Source organism: Thunnus albacares, chromosome 21, assembly GCF_914725855.1.
Source record: "Thunnus albacares chromosome 21, fThuAlb1.1, whole genome shotgun sequence".
Lineage (NCBI taxonomy): Eukaryota > Metazoa > Chordata > Actinopteri > Scombriformes > Scombridae > Thunnus > Thunnus albacares.
The window spans coordinates 1,457,024-1,476,906 of NC_058126.1; the positions used below are offsets into that span (position 1 = coordinate 1,457,024).

At 39.4% G+C, this 19,883-nt stretch overlaps 1 protein-coding gene across 1 annotated transcript in view; it reads right to left on the reverse strand.

The window, feature by feature from the left end:
• Positions 1 to 724: 724 nt before the first annotated feature.
• Positions 725 to 19,883, reverse strand: part of acvr2ba (activin A receptor type 2Ba) — a 39,013-nt gene continuing 19,854 nt past the window's right edge. The window contains exons 2-11 of the mRNA XM_044339224.1: positions 13,227 to 13,434; positions 7,681 to 7,787; positions 7,129 to 7,277; positions 6,067 to 6,210; positions 5,837 to 5,980; positions 5,194 to 5,342; positions 3,929 to 4,043; positions 3,652 to 3,790; positions 2,149 to 2,279; positions 725 to 996 (exon numbers count right to left, since the gene is read on the reverse strand). Coding sequence (XP_044195159.1) covers positions 775 to 996; positions 2,149 to 2,279; positions 3,652 to 3,790; positions 3,929 to 4,043; positions 5,194 to 5,342; positions 5,837 to 5,980; positions 6,067 to 6,210; positions 7,129 to 7,277; positions 7,681 to 7,787; positions 13,227 to 13,434 — 1,508 coding nt within the window. The 3' untranslated portion in view covers positions 725 to 774. The remainder of the gene's footprint in view (positions 997 to 2,148; positions 2,280 to 3,651; positions 3,791 to 3,928; positions 4,044 to 5,193; positions 5,343 to 5,836; positions 5,981 to 6,066; positions 6,211 to 7,128; positions 7,278 to 7,680; positions 7,788 to 13,226; positions 13,435 to 19,883) is intronic.

Genomic DNA, 19,883 nt, shown 5'->3' on the forward strand with positions numbered 1-19,883 from the left:
AACAGTCAAAGAAAAGGTAGAAAACAAAATTTTTAAAAGTTTGCTGTCAGCATGTGTTGGTTGTGTAACAGTCATCGCGTTCCTACGAGGGTTCTGCAGCATTGTAGTAAAAAAAAAAAAAGTCCCAACGGTAGGTTGATGGTAGATGGTTGCTAGGCAACGCGGCTGTGATGCTGCCAGGTAGATATGTCCAGTTCTGGAGAAGGAGTAGAAGAAGACAGCGGAGAGAAAAATGTGCGAAGAAAGCAGTAAAAAATTTGCGAAGGTAATGAAAGTCGTCAGTGATGTACCTGGAGATAGAAGAGCATTCACTGAGTCGGGACCTGAATGCATTTCAGTGTTGGGTTTTCCTGTGTGTGTGTGTGTGTGTGTGTGTGTGTGTGTGTGTGTGTACATGTTTGCTTTGTTTTCTCGTGAAACACACACACACGTGATTAAAGAAACAAGACACAAGTGGAAAAATGAGGACGTGTGCTGGTAATATTTGTCCAAAAGGACGAAGAGAGAGAGAGAGAGAAAGAGAGAATGAAATAAAAGACGGATAAAAAAAACACAAGTCCAAAGAGATAAAATAGCAGCTGCTTTCACGCAGTATTGGTGGTTTAAGTTCCACTGAGAGAAGATGATGTGTTGTGTGTGTGTGTGCGTGTTTGTGTGTGTTTTAGTGTCATTCAGCCATTTTCAGAGGAAATTTAACCAAACTTCCGGAAAATCTCGGGTAACGTCAGGCCTCCAAAAAATTTAATTTTATGTTTAGTTTCCTTTTTTTTTTACTCATATACTGGACTCTTTGGGCGGTAGGTCCACATTGGTTACCATGGGAACGGGTGCGACCGTGGAGACCAGCGGGGTGTTGTGGTCGGAGGTAGGCGGGGTGATGGTGGTGGTGAGGCGGCGGGCCTGGGAGATCCTCTGCTCCACGCAGCCGGCCGACAGGCGAGCCTCGGCGTCGTGATCCCAGCACTCCTCCACCGTCTCACAGATGTGAGCCAGACCCTGCAGAGAGGAGAAGAAACGGTCCAGGGATTTATCTTCTCATCATCTGACTTAGAACAACAGGGGGAACGAATACAACTGTTTGTTTTTAAAGGGTGACGCTAAAACAAGAACAAAATATAACTTGTTTGGTTCATAAAGACAAAACATAACTTGATCGTTTAATTTTCATTGGAGAGAAATGCACTGAATATGATGTAAATACAATGTTTAGAGCAGTTCAAAATACTTCAATGATTAAATCTTACAAGTCTTTCGCATTACGAGAGACGGGAGATTGTTAGCGCTGCTACTAACAATTATTTTCATTATTGAATAATCTGACATTGATTTTCTTAAAGTGATTCATTGTTTTGAATTATAAAATATCAGCAAATATTGAAAAATATTCTCCAAAATGTACCAGTACCCAAGTTGATGTCCAACCAACAGTCTAAAAGCTGAAGATATTCAATTTATCATAGAAGACGAGGAAAATCAGCATTTTATTCAAATTTGAGAAACTGGAACCAAAACTATTTAAATTAAATTTTCTTCTCAATCACCTAATCAATTCATTGGCATTAATCATTTCAGCTCTAAAAAGTTTTCTCAGTCACTCATTTTTTTGTGAGTTCACATCCCATCTCCTAAAAGTTTTTTTGCCTAAAATTAACCAAACTTTAAAATTATAATATTTAACACTTCCATTAAATCAAACCCTGTTTTCTCAGCAATGACCCTTCAATGTATTTACATTTTGTAATTACCTAAAATATAATAAGAGTGAAGGGACCGAAAAAGACCAAAGGACTCAAAACAGCAGGGGCTGATGGGTAATGTGGTCTTAATGTGGACAAACACAATAGTGTTCATGTTTTTAACTCACTGTAATGTCATTATAAGTAGATTTAAAGACGTTTATAAGTGTTTATTAATGTTCAGTATTTATTATAACGTCTCCTATGAAGACATATTATATCACCACAGCTGTGTTATATGTGATTCATTATCTGTTTATACAGCAGCAAGCAGCTACAGTACATTAATAAACACTTATATCTGCTGACAGCTACATTATAGTGAGTTATAAACAAGTTATTAACTCTTTATACACTAATTATTAATGATAAAAGGGGAGACGTCAGGTGTTATTGTGGTTGTTGTACTCACGCTGTGTTTGAGCCACAGGTCTTTGAAGGCCGGTCTCATCTTCTTGTGGACGACGACTTCTTGCAGATCCTCCAGTGACGGATGCTGACCGGCCTCCTCCTCAAACGGCAGCATGTACTCGTCCACCGGACCTGCCGCACACACACACACACACACACACACACACACACACACACACGTGTGTCCTCATTAACGATCACTTACATCTGATGTACATCAAGTCCATTTATAAGCTGTATGACAACAGTCGCAACTTCTATAAAAACGTCAGACATGAGTTCATATCTGAGTAGATTTGAACCATGTTTGATTTTAAACTGCTGTGTGGGTCAATACAGTCGCCATGGCAACTTGTTCCTGGCCGTAAGTTTAACCCATAAGAACCTGGACACATTTCTCCTTTAAGGAAAATTACGGGGAATATAAAACAGACCAAATGGACCACAAGGAACACATTTCTGATTTTTTTTTTGAAATTCTACCTTCAGTGTCAAAGATCTGTGATGTAACATATATGTCATAACTTGTTTTATATCAGTTTGTTCAAGAAATGTGGTCAGAACAGGTTAAATGTAATACAGGACGTCTTATTAAAGCATCAGAATTGTTAAATGGGTTGAAACCTACCTAAAAAAAAACAAACAAGCTTTTTAAAGTTAGCTAGTTCTGTCACATTTGCTGACCAGGCACACCGCCGCCATTTTGGAAGTGATGTCATGGGTACACAGATTCACACACTGTCACATGACTGCACCAGGATGTTCAGTAGACGTCACTTTAGGGACTTCATGAGTTAAAATCAAGGATAAAGCTGTATGAGGAACTTTCCAGAACATTGAAAGGGTTGGTGACACCTTATGGGTTAACAAAGTGGCTTAAAGGAGGAAGGTCTAAAATATGTGACACAAGTCTATATACTGTTTAAACTGTCCATACTGAATAAATGATATCCCCTAGTACTGTGAGAGTGGTGATAATAATTAGGCACTGTTGTGCAGCATTGAGTGCAACCTCAGCAGTTGTTGTTTTTTTTTTTTACAGGCTTTATAACTTAATTTATTCTTTTCTCTTTTTATCTTACCTAACATTTAGAGGTGAGCAATGAAGTTAAACTATTATATGACTGTATATTTAATTTTATAGAACATGCAGATGGATGACAAATGACTTCAGTATTATAGCAACGTTTGAAACTAAAAATGTTTTTGCTTTTGCATAATTTACATTAAAAAATTGGTCTGTAATCAGTTTATATTTAGTTCACGTTTGATTTAATGTTTTGTAATAGATGTCAGGAGTGTGTGGCGACAGCGGAGAGTCCTCAGGTCTTCTTCTGCTGCTGTGAAGGAAATGAGTGGTTGTGTGTGTGTGTGTGTGTGTGTGTGTGTGTTTGTGTGTGTGTGTGTGTGTGTGTGTGTTTGTGTGTGTGTGTGTGTGTGTGTGTGTGTGTGTGTGTGTGTGTGTGTGTGTGTGTGTGTGTGTGTGTGTGTGTGTGTGTGTTACCATCAGCAGCCTTGCATCGGGACACCAACTCCCACAGCACCAGGCCCACAGCGTACATGTCGATCCGGAGGAAGGCGTCTCGCTGGAAGGTGATGGCTCCTTCCAGAACCTCAGGAGCCATGTAACGCCTGGTCCCCACCTGCACACACACACACACACACACACACACACACACACACACACACACACACACACACACACACACACACACAAATTAAACAACGCTCAGTGTTCAGCTGACTCTTCTCCACAGCCACCGTCAGTTAGAGCAGCTTACCTGTCCATGTGTCTCTCCAGGTGGTTTCCCTGGCTCGAAGCGAACAGCGAGGCCGAAGTCACCGAGCACTGCTGTGAGGTCTGAACGCAGCATGATGTTCTTACTCTTAAAATCCCTGAAAGAAACAGAGAAAGAGTATCGCACATCAAATCCCATCACTCTGCAGGTAACAAGTTACCTGACTCACTAGATTATTTATTGAGAGATATGAAGGCTGCATGGACCTGATTTGGTGTTTTAATATATATATATATATATATATATATATATATATATATATATATATATATATATATATACAGTATTTCCAGTGCAGCTATTCATATGAAATTAAGACCAGACATTGGTTTTAACTCAATAAAGCAACACAGCTAACGAAATAATACCATTCCAGTCAATAAAAAAATGATGTGCATCATATTGGAACGACAGGAAAAGCTCGTCTGACATGAAGTTCAGAGATTTTCTGATCTCCTACGTTCTTCATCAACTGGCATTACTGGCTTTCTTTGGTGGGATTTTCATTTAGTTTTTGCCTTTGTTTCATTTAGTTTCTCTTTACGCTTTGTTTCTGTTAGAGTAGCTTCACTCCACAGGGATACATTCCTTACGCACTTATAGACTGTGTGATCCACTTTTTCTAGTATTTTATATATTGATCAGATCGTAGTCTTAAGGAAAAGGTCAATTTCTCTATACAGTGTATATCATCCTTTGATGGAGGGTTTGCCTGGTCGCCTTTATACCGTACTTTGCTGGGTATAACGTGACAAAAGAGCGATCAACTTCTATTCCAAAAATGTTCCTTATTTCTTTAGCAATCTCTTGTGAATATGAATGAATTAAAGGGTAAGCACAAAATACATGAACATAGTCTGCTATTGATTTACCACAATACCTCCAACATTCATCCCGTCCCTGAACAGGATCTTGAGTCGGTCGCCTTAGCCTGGCTTCAATCATCTTCACATATCTCCAGGCCTGATTATCTCTCCTGTTTCTGTTTTTGATGTTTTAATATGATGACTCGATATGTTTTTGGTGTGTTTGTTGTATTGTTGTGTCTCTATTTTCTGTTTACCAAAAATAACTTTGTTTTAATTGGGGTATAATCACCTTAGAATGAGCCCTTTATATCTACACAGGCAGCAGAGTGTCAGATGTTTGCTATCTGCAACCTCACCGCTAGATGCCACTAAATCCTCCACACTGGTCCTTTAAATGAACAAAAATGCTCTGCCAAGGGCACGCTGGGAGAAGCAGACCTGTGAGCGATGGCCGGTTTTGGTCCCTCTCCTTTCTGTCGGGGGATGTCTTCGTGAAGGTAAGCCAGACCGCACACCATCGACTCGGCTATGTGACACAGCTCGGACCAGCTGACGATGTTGCCCTTCAGGAAGTCTGACAGAGAGCCCTGCAGAGACAAAGAGTATATTCTTCATCACAACATCAATCACATCAAATCTGATAGATTTCCAGCTTCTCCTTCTTTTCAGGTCCTTTCTGTCTATAACTGAGTCCTAAAATTTCATATTATATTCATATTCATCTCGCAACAAATAAGAAATCTGCCAGTGCAGTGAGGATATTTCAACCTGTTTCTACCAGAAATTAACTGGTTTTAACCTCTTTAAATTACAAACCCTGTTAAAACTCTCAACTCACAGTGGAGATAAAGAGAGACTGACTCCCCTCTGCACAGATATAAATACTAAATACAACTTGTTGTACTAAATATTATAGGAAACCATCAAAGAAAGCCTGAGATGCAGATTATATGTCCTGCTGTCAAACTGCAGTAGCATTAGCATACCGTGCAGCTGTAATAAGAACATTTTCTGCTTGTAACACAACTGAAACTAAACAAGACATTTGAACTTCAAACAGAAGCTCTGCTCTCTTCCTCACCCTCTCGTGAAACTCAGTGATGAGCCAAAGTTCAGCCTCCAGGTGACTCCCTCGTTTCTCCGCAGCGATGTACCTCAGGATGTTTTCATGCCTCATACCTGGCGTTATGAATATGTCTTTCTCGTTCTGCCATGACTCCTTGTACTGTCAGAAAGAAGACCAGGAGGTGTCAAGATATAAAAACAACACACGGAGGAGCTGCTGCCATCAGAAACAAAATGATTCGGTACCTGGATGGGGAAGATCTTGACGGCCACGTACTGGTTCATCATCTGGGCCTTCCAGACGCAGCCGAAGCGCCCCCTGGCCTTCACCTCCAGCAGCTGCAGAGGCTTGAGACCCAGCAGGGGGGAGGAAGGAGGAGGACCAGGATCCTGGAGGACACAGAGAGGAGAGCAGTGATTTATTTTCATCGCTAAAATGACAAAGTAAAATTATTTATGACTTTTGAATCATCGTATGGCTGACTGCAGGTGAAGGACATGCCTGTGTGAAGGTACAGTATATAAGTATCTTCCAGCAGAATTATATGACTGATGTACTGAAATAATAAATATTATATTTGAATAATTAAAAGAACTTTAAAAATGTCCAAAACCATAACCTACAGATGATTCGAGAGGACATGATTGTAATTATACCAAAATACTTTGAATATCTCACTTCAAATAAAATCAAGTTTAAACATCTTCCTTAAATATCCCTGATTATTTTTAGGACAGGAACGAAATATTGACTTCATGTGAAAACATCCTCGTTTGCCAAACTGTAAAAGTAAAAATGGGGCAAAAATATAAAAGAATAAATTATTGTTGATAAAGTAAATTTAGTGTATCAGATATAAATGGTCAAACAATACCTGGAATTAAATGAAATGTAATACGAGTTAAATAAAAACAAACAAAAAAACAACAATCAATAAAATAAATGTAATTGAAATACTTAATAAAAATATAAATAAATAAAACTCTGATTCACTGGAGATACTTAATATAAACTATATATACTATATAAAAACTGAGTGGCTCATTTTAACAAATAGATTTATAGAATAATAGATTCAGAGTTTAATTCCTCTGAGGATCCGGATTGTATGAATTTTAATTAAATATTTCAGTGTTTGAGTTTATTTTAAACATATTTCAGTTCTGAGCTGTGAGGAAAAACACTGCAGTACCACCAGACTACCACAAGAGGGAGCTGTGATGTCATCTGATGTTTCCTCCTTTCTTATTTTATTCCTCCCTCACTGATTTCCTCTCTTTTGTGTGTGTGTGTGTGTGTGTGTGTACCTCTGTGATGTCCACGTGTCCGTACGGAGGTTTCCGGTGTCGGTACATCCAGACAGCGGTGAGCAGGGCGACAGACAGCATGGTAACCGGCAGCAGGCAGTAAATCATCACGTTTAACACACCGACACTGGGGGGCGGGGCTTTGATCACTGACACACACACACACACACACACACACACACACACGCATACACATTCCAGAAAAAATACACATACACACAAAAATGTTCATTTAAAAAAATCACTTTCATCAATATGTACAAACAGAAAATGAAGCACACTGCATCATAAAATACAATAAATAAATGTTAAATATAGACACACGAACACACTAACATGTACACATACACACACAGTGCTTTCTGTTGAACGTATGTACATTTGAGTAATTAATTGATGACATGAATCACAAACAATCAGAGAGAAATTAAATGACAAACACACACTTTCATATCAAACAAACAGAACAAACTGAGGTGTGGCATCACGCACACACACACACACACACACACACACACACACACACACACACACACACACACACAGACTCACGTGGTCCGGTGACATCAGGCAGGTGTGTGAACCGCTCATTGCAAAAATTTCCTTCGCAGCAGCAAAAGAAGACCTGAGGACTCTCCTCCGTCGCCACACACTCCTGACTGAGAGAGAGAGAGAAACAACAACAACATCAACCTGCTGACATCTATTAAAAAATATTAAATCAAACATGAACTCACTATAGACTGAGTGATCACAACCTCGACACTGAAAGATTAGACATTTGACCTGCAGGTGGCACAAGATGATTAATGAAAATAGTTGCTGAGATGTTTCAGTCTGGACTGACTGACTAACCTACACTACTGTCCCTAAAGATGAAAAACATTTCCACTATCAAATGTGTAAATCATTGTACATACAGGAGGTTTTATCATTTGTGAACGTACATCATTCAAAGAGCTTTAATTATCGTACAAATATAATTATTGTACATTGAACCCCATCTATTCAGTACTCAAAGTTACTAAAAGAGTATATTTCTTTTATATTGTGTACACAAATTAATTAAAGATACGGATCTTATGTGAACACAATATACATTTTCATGAATAAGATATTACACCTGCACAAACACGATAATAACTAACAAACAACGTATTGACTTATACAAAAAAAGATCATTTGTGCTAACAAGATAAACTGTGTGAGCAAGATAATAACGTGTGAACAAGATTATAAATTGTGTGAGCAAGATTATTATTTGTATGAACAAGATAACGTGAGCAAGATAATTTGTGCAAACATCAATTTTTGCAAAAATATATTAATTTGAGCAAACAAGATAATATGTGTTATCAAGATGACGTGTAGGAAATATATTACTTTTTGGTGAACAAGATAACTTGTGCTAACAAGACATTTATTTGTACAAAGTACATCATAACTATAAAATACCATCTTTTGGGACTTCAGAGGCTCCGTACACATCAAAAGGAAATAAGACAGAGAAAAAAAGAAAGGAGAAAGCTGAAGAGACAGAGAAAGAGAGGCTTCTAATTGGATTCTGTCGGCCGCTTCATCATAAGAGACCAGAGGCTTCACATCAGCACAGAAACTCATTTATCAAGCCACCATGTGTAACACAGTTCAAACTGAAACTCCTCCACACTCTGGACCTTCAGGCTGCTGTTACAGTCCACCTCCATCTGACTTCCACACTATTTTTATCTGTTTTTAGCCTTAAATCTAAACTAAAACTGCACTTCCACCACTAATAATAGCAGCAAGGTTAATGGAACATTGTGTTTTCTGCAACTTGTGTCTTGTCATTTCTTTCAGTTATGATAACATTTTACTCCTCAAAGGTAACAGCTCAACCTAATCATTGCTTATTTATTATTCTCATGTTCCTTCTTTCTTCCTCCTTTCTTTTTTTTCACTGTCATTTTTAACCACCACCACCTCCTCCTCCTCTTCCTCCTGTCAGTCCTTCCAGGAACAGAACAAAGGGAGTGCACACTAATCCTGGAGACTACAGAGCAAAGCCTTCTGGGATTCCGGGGCCGAGTCTGTCCTCATATGAACCCAAACTGTTTCATCTCTCAGTGAGGAAGATGTGTAAGTTACAGTAGCAGCAGCAGCCATGTGACCAGGAGGTTGTTGGTTCAAAGCCTGAATTCAACCTGAATCACCCCAAACTGATTCAGCTCCTGCTGCTACTGCCATCTCTGTTGCTCTCCTGCAACTACAACCAAACAGAAACTCCAGTCTAAACTCAACTTCACATATTTTTAAACTGAGGATGAATAAAAACACCACTACACTAAAATCTCAGTCCTTAAAGGACACATATTCTGCACTTTTCCAGCTCTTTATTTATCTTCTACTGGTCCTTTATGCAGCCCCTCAGTTCAGCCTCTGTCTGAAACAGGCCGTTTTAGCTCCTGTCTCTTTAAGGCCCCGCCTCCTGATGAGCCCACTCTGTTCTGATTGGTCAGCTTTCAGGAAGCTTCCTCCGGCTCCGGAGGCTACGTAAACAAACTATAGTAGCAGGATTTCACTTCTTCTTCTCCTTCTTTACTCCAAATGTCAACTTCTCAAATCCATCCGTACATGTTGGAGCTGAACAACACATGGAAACACCTTAGCAACCACCTTAGCAACCACCTTAGCAACCACCTTAGCAACCAAGACATCAGCTCGTCAGCAAGGTAGAAAAAAAACGTTGCAATCAAAGCATTCAGAGCAGAATGAAGCCCTGATTTTTGACTTGAAGGCAGCGTTTCTACACACGTTCACCTCAAGTTTCTGAACTTTGAACTTGTTTAACATCTGACTGTATGTGATATGAATATGAACCCTTTAAATCTTTCTTTTCACCACTAGCCTGTTCTTAATGATTAAAAGGGGGCTGATGACGTCACTGATGATGTCACTTGAGTTAGCATCATTGGAGCTGAAGACTACGAGTTTGAAAAGTAAAAGAATATATAATAATATATTAATACATTTTTGTACACTTGTTTTTATATATTGTGTTCTCCGTCTCTTATCTCCTTCTTTGGTCAGGAGTTTTTTTATATATATATGAGGCTTTTATCTAAGGCCAAGTCCTTCTTATCATTTAATGATTTTGATGCTTTTATCTCATCCCAACATGACCACTGTAAAGCCCTTTACGTTGGTGTTAGCCAGGCCTCCCTCTCATGCTAACAGTTGGTCCAGACTGCTGCGGCTCGTCTTTTAACACGCAAGCAAGAGCACATTTTCCCTCCACTGGCTTCCCTCCACTGGCTTCCCTCCACTGGCTCCCCGTACGATTTAGGATTGATTTTAAGATTTTATTGTTTGCCTACAAATCCTTAAATGGGCTCCAACTTATCTGTCTGACCTTTTACAACCACACGTCCCATCAAGGTCACTCAGGTCTGCGGACCAGTTGCTGCTTCTGGTTGTCCAAACATCAGCTGAGATCGTACCTTTGCAGTTGTAGCCGCCTCTGCATGTCAGGCTGGCTCCAACACTGCCATCTTTATTCATTGGCTTTTAACTCAGTATGTTGCCTTTCTTTGTCTTTTTGTCTGTTGAACTGATCTTTATGTTTTTATTGTGTTGTTTGTGGCTTTTGTTATTTTGATTGTACAGCGCTTTTGGTATTCTATTATAAACTAGAAAATCCAGAACTTGCTGCTGAAATTATGCAGTTAAACATTAGAAAAAGTTGAAATACTGTCCTTCCACGGCTCCAGAGATCAGGTACTGTATGTGAGCGATGCTCCTCTTCCTGTCAGACTGACAGCAGACCTGTCAATCAAACAGCGTCTGGGGAATGCTAAGTATCATGGCAGTAGTCTGGCAGCAGTTGTACTTGACCCAAATAGCAGGTTTTTTTTCTGACGCCTCGGGGAAAAAATGTGAAATTCGCGGCATCAGTTCTGTCAGGAGGAAGGCTGCGAGCACCGATCTTCAACGTCTTGTTTAAAAAAGAGTTGTTTTACCATTTTCTTCTCTTTGCTCTTTGGTGTCAAACTGATCTTTCAGGCGTGATTATTGAGGAGAACAGAAGTACTTGCATCATCTAAAGAGCTGCACTTTTCTCTGCTGCTGCTGCTGGTCGCCTGTGAAGCTGTTGATCCATGAAACGCAGCTGATTCTGCTCTCAATCACTGCAACTTGTTCTGGATGTGAACATGAAATATCTAAATGTAAATGTTCCTGAGAAGAAACTGAAAAAAAAGGAAACCAGAACAGAAAAATAAGGATCCTTTAACAAGGTAAACGGCTAGATTTGGGTTATTTCTGTGTTGTAATTTGGTCAGGAGACATTGTTAATCCATTTTCTGATCTTTATTTTTTCTTTATCTTCTTGTCGAACCTTCCAGCAGGATGTTCTTACACTATCGGATATAATAAATTAGATTAAATTATTAGTATTGCTCAGTATTCATGTGGAAATATTGGAAATATAAGATCCTAAAACATAAAATGTCCCTTCAAAGTTTTTTTTAACTATGAAAGTTTTCTGAATCCATACTTGATGTTTGTCTTTCCACATACTAGAAAGACCTTGTTTCTACTTTATTATACATATAAATCAGAGACGAGGGCAGTGATTCAGGTCTGGAACCAGAATATGGATTCATTCTTTTCCAATTTAATTTTTTTGTAAGATTGACATAAAAACCGACTTAAAAAAACTCAAACACAGCAGCATCAACATTAACATCAATCATCCCAATTATCTCTTTTAAATATAGACAAAGGTTTTTGGTTTAAAGGACAACACAGAAGATGATTTACTAAAATCTCCACACAGATTCACATAAAATAAAGAAATGACACTTTCTCCTCCTATAACATCTATAAAGCACATTAAAGCTGACTATGAGTCATTTTAAGACCTTTTCTTAGAACATAAAGATATTCTGAGATGAATGAGAGTGCTGCTGTCTTCCCTGCTGTCACTGTGCGGTTGCATCACCAGCAAACGCCGTCGCTGCCAAAACAGCCCTGAGCGTTTACACAGCGCCCAGTCACAGCACCTGTCAATCAAACTGGGGGGGGGGGGGGGGGCAGCGAGGAAGCTGGGGGATGCTGAGGATGATGGGAAATGTGTGCCTGTCACAGCTGCTGCAGCGATACTGAACATGACACAATATCTTTCTGTTTACCTGCTGCGTTTACAGACACATCTGGAGAGTTAGTGTTTATAAAAACACCAATAAAACATGATGAAGATGATAAAAATGTTCTAATTTCAGATTTGAGGTGATAGCAGGTTCCAATCTTGTGTTTTTGGTTTAAAGCAGTGACCAATATGATACATTTCTAACCATCAGAGATTTTTCTACGTTTAAAGTTTAAGTTTGGTGATATTCTATATTTTTCTTGTTTGTTTGTTTCTTGTAGTTTGTTGCTTAAAATCTACAGTGACCTGCTTGTTTTAGGAAATTAACCCCGAACCTTTTTTTTAAACATGAAACTTTAGATTTATGAGCTGTTTTTTTTTAAGTCTTCAGTAAGAACCAATGAAATTACACCATGATAAATGTAGTTAATCATAGCAACCCAACAGCAATCACATGTCCCAAAATATTTGTTCGGATCGCTGAGACTCGTGTTGAGTTTTGAAACGATGAGCTTGAGTTTCAGGAGCTCTGATTGGTCCAATAATAAAACAGGAAGTGAGTCTTTAAGGTCTGGCCAAGGTTCAGCAAGATAGATAGATAGATAGATAGATAGATAGATAACGGATAAAACGTCAACTAGGGCTGCAACTAATTATCATATTAATCATTGGTTCATCCAATTAACAGATTAATCATTTTGTCTTTAAAACAACAGAAAACTGTGAAAACTGTCAGTGTCTCAGAGTTCAAGGTGACGTCTTCAGATGATAACATCAGATAACATAAAGAAGAGCAGAGCAGAAATCCTTGACTGGACTGATTTTGATTGTTAAAACTTTTGCTGATGAACTTTCTGTTGGACTAATCGTTCCAGCTCTACCACTAGAACTGTACAGAACCAGGAAGCTGGTGGAAACAACCTCTTATACGCCGTCTGCAGTGTCACATGATATTTGTGTGTGTTTGTACCGGTCGTAACAGTTGAAGTCGTCCAGCCAGCAGCCTTTCTTCACCAGCTCGATGGAGCCCGAGTTGTTCCTCCAGGAGGCGTAGCAGTGCGAGCGTTTGTCCTTCTCGCCCTCGCAGCGCTCCACTCCGCTCTGATTGGTCTTCTCGATCTCGTAGTTGACGTTGTAGTACAAACACTCCCGGGTGTCGGCCTCCCCATGGCTCAGTCCTGCGGCACACACACACACACACACACACAGTTAGGGAGGGAAAGGTGTTTTTTTTATTAAGCGATGACAACAACAGGGGGCGCTGTGCAGCTGCAGAGGCTTCAATAAGCCTCCCAGTATACGCTTAGCAACAATAACCACACACATAAACCATAAAACGTTCACAAACAGACACTCTCATCTAAGATCCAGAGTTAAAAGCTGCCGTGGGCGTCGACCCTGACCTGAGCCCCCCCCCCCATAATTCAACACCACTAACGCCACCATCAAAAACACCATTAGCGCTTTCTAATCACACTCATCTTATTAAAGCACAGACTGAGAAGAAAAGAGGCGGCATAATGAGCCCGACTGTCTGCCTGCATGCAACAGGTGAGCCGCGCTCTCAAAGGAAGCTTTCAGCAACGCTGTTGACATCTGGACAAAAGCCTGGACTGAAAAAAAAAAAAAAAGTTGAGTCTGACTCTGTGGGAGTTCAATGAGGAGACTCTTCAGTCAATGAATCAGTCGAATGAAATGAAACGTCTTCTTTTTACAAGAACGAAGGAAAATCTCACAGAGTGATGGTTCGTATTTCTACACAGCAGGAGGGTTTGGACTCTTTAAAGACGCCTTTAACGGAGAATTACTGCTGCTCATGAGTCATTACTAACATATTTAATGAGTGATAAGTGACTCTGGTCTGGAAGAGGTCAAAATCTCCCTTTAAATGGTAAACTGACTGCACTTATATTCACCTGTTCATACGCTGATGGCTGCCATGAAGGTGCCAACCTGCTCATCAGGATCTAACCTAAGAAGACATTCACAGCCATCAGGAGCAACGACGGGTTCAGTATCAGTCTACATGTGGAGCGCAGGAGCCGGGAATCGAACCGCCGATCTTACAATTAGTGGACAAGCTGCTGTACCTCCTGAACCACTTTAACTAACTATACACAACATCTGAGAAAACTGTGACAAAATAATACTGAAGTACATTATTATTACAGATTAGACATATAACTAATGTTGGTTAGAAAGTTTTTAATAAATTATAAACTGGATAATTGATCTATATCTATAAAACCAGACAGATTTACTGTAACTGCATTACTGTGAGATTTATTTTCCTTATTTTCAGAAGTGGAATTATATTTAGTGACGTCTGCTATGTGATTAAATCACATCACGTCTTACAAATAAAGCGGAAGACATCAGATATCATCTAAACTGATCCTGTTGTAGCTTAACAGTGTTCTGTTAGCTAACGTTATAGTTTTAAACACTGACAGAAGGACCTTCTATTCAGCATTGATCGCTCCGGAAATCTAAATATTTACGTCATTTGTTTAAAAGTGTAAGTTAGAGATTTTTTTTTCTACCCTTTGGCGTTAGCTGTCAGTCAGTAGCTACTCAGCTGAAATATGACAGTTAGTTAATGTTTAGCAGAAAAGGGAAGAATCCATATGTTAACTTTTAAAATATCAAAATAAAAAGTTCTATCTTTGAACGAGTGTACAGACATCAGAGAACGTTTACTGTTTAATTTTGTAGTTTGGCTAACGTCTGTGCAACTAATTAACATTAACTCTATAACTCCGTACACATAGCTAACGATGAGACGCCTGCTAGCAGCGTGGAACCGACCGATGTCAGATGTTGGTTCTCCGAGTCGGAACAGAGTTTACCAAAAAGCTTTTAAAGTCACAGTGAAAATAAAGCGTCTTTATCTTCGGTCATGTGACGCATGAAACAGAATATATATGGGCGGAGTTTAATTACGAGAGGGATTCAAATCAAATCTTAAAGATGTGATTGGATTGCTTGGAAAAGTGGGCGTGGCTTAGCAAATACAGCACAATGCGAGTGTTCATTAAAAGATCTTTTTGAAGCTTCAGATAAACTTAAATACATTTTTGCACAGAAGGAGGACTGATTCCATTGTAAGGTCATTATGAAGGGATCTTCTAACGGTCAGTATGAACAGGAGGAATGATTACAGCATGAAAAACAGCTTTAATGTTCATTTGGTAATCTTCTGACTGTTGGTTTAAGACGTGAGAAGATGTGAACCGTCCTTCAAACTGTTTTTAGTGTTTTCAGGTTCAGCTGATGATGAATCTGCAGAAAATATAAACACTGGAAAATGTCTTCTGCAGATTTTATTACCAGTGTTTGTGAGTAAAATGAGCTTCAATAAATCATGTTAGTGTGTGTGTTTGACGGAGCTGATGATGATTGGTGCGCTGTGACACACAAACCGAAGAAGCAGTGATTTCTTCCTGCTGAGCAGCTCAACCTCAACTCTCTCACCTCCACCTTTAATCTCTTCCTCTTCCTCCCTCTCTCTTTCTTTTTCCCTCTTCCTATCTTCACTTTTTTCTCTCTCTCTCTCTCCGTGTCCTCTCTCTTTCCCTCGAGAATAAACCGCATTCCTTCTTCGCCTCGCTCAGACACGCAGGAAGGAGGAGGAGGAGGAGGTCTTTTCAGGTAACTGGAGCTGCAAGATTTAAGACTGCAGGACTCTTCTACGCACACTGAGCGGCTACAGATCGTCCGTCATCAAAGAGCTTCGGATGCAGGAGGTTATGGGTGCCAGATGTGACCTTTGACCTCTGTGGTCATATGAGAATGAGGTCATCGTCAAGGGAGCAGAACTGCAGCTCTACACACAGTAGCTAAAGGTCAACAACACTGGAGATGTAATAATGAATGAATTTAAATTAACGACCTTTATACGGCTGCAACTAATAATCAGCTTTTTTTGGTCATTAATCAATTAAGTGTTTCAACATTATCACCACACAAGAACATCAATATTAGAACAATGTAGCGAAATCCTGACAACAAGGTTTTTAAAATGATATTTTCTGCGCCTGCAGTTTGGTTCATATGAGGGAAAGATTCTGATCACAGGTATTATAAAGGTCAGTCAGATGAGCTGCACTCTAACTGTCCACTGTTCACTTCCTGCACTGGATATATATCATCCAACGTGGCCATAATTCATAAGATACTGTCAGAACTGTTTAGTCAGTAAAATGTCAGAAAATAAGAATGAATGTCCACAGAAACGTCTTCAAACAGCCACGCTGATAATAATATTAAGTCAACAACAAGTCAGCAGCCATTTATCATGTAGTGCAGTAAAACTATTTATCTCTATGAAATGTTGGGAGCAGAAGTATAAAATGACAGAAAATGGAAACATTAAAGAGGACATGTTCTGCTTCTTGTGGTTTTCTGTTATTTATTTCCTGTTCTGATGTCGGATGTTAAACTTTAGGTGAACATACGTAGAAATGCTGCCTGCAAGTCAAAAGTCAGGGCTTCAACCCTCGCCTGAAATGTTTGTTTTTTTACTTTCCCGACGAGATGACGTCAGCTCACCACATGCCCATAAACGTGCGTCCGTTTCTTTAATCATGGTGGCTAAGGTTGTTGCTAAGGTGGTTGCTAAGGCATTTCCATGTGTTGTTCACGTTGTCCGCTGTCATATTTCAGATGTTCATATTTGTAATATGCAACTTTTTCTCGTAATGATTCAACTTTTTGTTGCACATGCCCATAAACGGCCGTCTGTTCTAGCCTTGGTTGCTAACGTGGTTGCTAAGGTGGTTGCTAAGGTGGTTGCTAAGGTGTTTCCATGTGTTGTTCAGCTCCAACATGTACGGATGGATTTGAGAAGTTGACATTTGGAGTAAAGAAGGAGAAAAAGAAGTGAAATCCTGCTACTATAGTTTGTTTACGTAGCCTCCGGAGCCGGAGGAAGCTTCCTGAAGCTGACCAATCAGAACAGAGTGGGCTCATCAGGAGGCGGGGCTTAAAGAGACAGGAGCTAAAACGGCCTGTTTCAGACAGAGGCTGAACTGAGGGGCTGCATAAAGGACCAGTAGAAGATAAATAAGGAGTTTTTAACTGGAAATCATGTAAAGATATTCCAGTAGAGCCCCAGAATATAAATATAGAGCTGGAAATGTGCAGAATATTTGTCCTTTTTAAGTAAAATAGAAGTAAATGAGAACTGTACTGTAATCTTAGGTTACTTTACACAGAAACAATGAGACAAGTGAGAAAGTGAAAGCACAGCAGGAGGATATAAAAAGGAAGAGAAGAAGAAAAAGAAAATAATTCAAAGTTGAAATCATCTTCAACATAAAAGATGAGTTGAAGATGGAGAGAGTGAAACAGTGACAGAGACAGACAGAGCAGCGTTTTGGCAGCGTTTACTGTGACAGATGTTACAGCCAATCTGTGCATTAACTGTCGCTAGGCAACAGGAAATGTGGGAGTATTCAAACCCCCCCTCCCACCCACCCTCACCCCCACCCACTTAACACCCACTCCCCCCCCCCCCCCCCCCCAACACACACACACAGCAGTGGCGGCTGGTGACTCAAAAAATTGGGGAGGACAGGAGGAAAACCAGCCCCCAGCGTCATGTTATTTTACACTAGTTGGCTACTTATCTCCACTTTATGTTCAAGTTATGTTCTTATGTTCACATGCAGGCTGTGCAGAGACCTTTAGAGACCTTTGGGGGGGGGGGGGCTCAAAGTTAAAAAGGGGACACATGGAAGATTTTAAAACACTATACACCAACATAATTTCCAGCCTACCCTGATGAATTAAAGCAACGCACATTCAAACAGAATGTAACATGGACTCTTTCAACAAACCACATCAAACTATATCATTGTCCCCCAGCCGATGGAATAAAACAATGCCAATAAAACAATTTGTTTCCAAAAACAAAACCCCCTGAGTGGTGTAAAGGCTGCTTCTTTAAAGACGTTTAGCATATACATAAGAAGAAGCAGAGTCATTTTATCCCTGCAGTGGTTCAGATGTGTGATTTTACCAACAAAGTGAAATTCAAATTTATAGTATTGTTCTATTGTGACAACAGATTTATGTTCTCATCAAAAACAGACAACATATCACATGATTTACACGTGTTTCCTGTGTATTTTCTTAGTATACAGAAATATATAAAGTACCACAAAGCTTATAATGTGATACAGGAACAGATCAGTGCTGAATACTAAAACATTCACAGATCTAAAAGTGTAGGTTCACATCAGAAAGTATTAATGCACGTATCAAATACATGACTTACACACTCTGATCTATATGCACCACATACTGAATATAGTCTACAAAGCTGACATGTTAACATGTTATTCCAGTTACTTTTAGTATTCAAAAAGTCTTCATTCTAGTTACTCATATAAGGCTCAGCTTCAAAATGAACAAGAATGAAGAAATTCTCACAAGCAAGCAGCCACACACACACCTTCCTGTTGGAGTAATGATCCACTCAGCTAGACTTTGTTATTAGAATTGTTCATTCGATCAATAAAGTTAGTTTTACTGTCTACACTGATTTTTATGCAAAATACAAACAACAAACTCAACACAACAAAATGATCAGAAACCACACAATATGTAATTTCAGCCGCTAGGCGTCTCAATCAAAACAACAACAAAAGACGGAGTGTGATGACGGTTTGAAGTAGCAAGGGATCATGGGAGTTGTTGTCTTCATTGTTAAATAACCAGCTTCACCGGGATAGGATTACTCCAGTGTTCATTCAGGATGTTTTTACAAACGGACCCGGAGATTACAGGTAAAAACACTGAATAAAGCCGTTTCACCTAAAAAATCAATATTTCTCAGACGTTTGGTGACCACCGGACTTCCTGGAGGGGCTGTTAGCCGAGCTGCTGCTAACGTTTGTCCAGTTTATTTCTCTGATAACTTAAGATCCAGACGTCCAATGACTAAAATCCTTCTTCCGGCTAAAAGATATAGTTAAAAACCACCTAAATTTATCATGAAAATGTGTCTTAAAACTGAATAAAAGTCCATTTATAACAGTTTGTGTGGAACAACCACAACGCCGATGTATTATCTTGTATGTGTGTAAGTTACTCTTTGGTAGACGCCATTGTAGCGGACAAACACAGCGCCGCCGTATGCATCTGGTGCGTGTTTACTCTTTGGTAGAGGAGGTATGACGCCATCGACAGGCGACCAAATGAAACGGTCCGTTACTTTGATTAAATTACAGATTTCTCTGAGTTTGAACATTGTTGGAAACATTTGGGATAATGTAAGTACACAACTCAACAACATATATAACATAGGTCTAGTTGTTTTTACACATTTTAATGTGGATTAATTATATATTATAGCTTTAACACACACTTTCTCATTTAAGGGTTTTTCTTCAATACTGAAGACATTAAAACTATGAAATATCACATATAGAATCATGTAGTAAACAAAAAAAGTGTTAATCAAACCAAAATATGTTTCATATTTTAGAGTCCGCTGTTTGCTTTGATGACAGTTTGTTGGAAATATCTGAACCAGCTTCATGTAGAAGGCGGCTGTGAGGTCCAATGATACAAGACCTGAGAGTTTCTTAGCATCCATGTTTAATTTAAGGTCATTGACTTC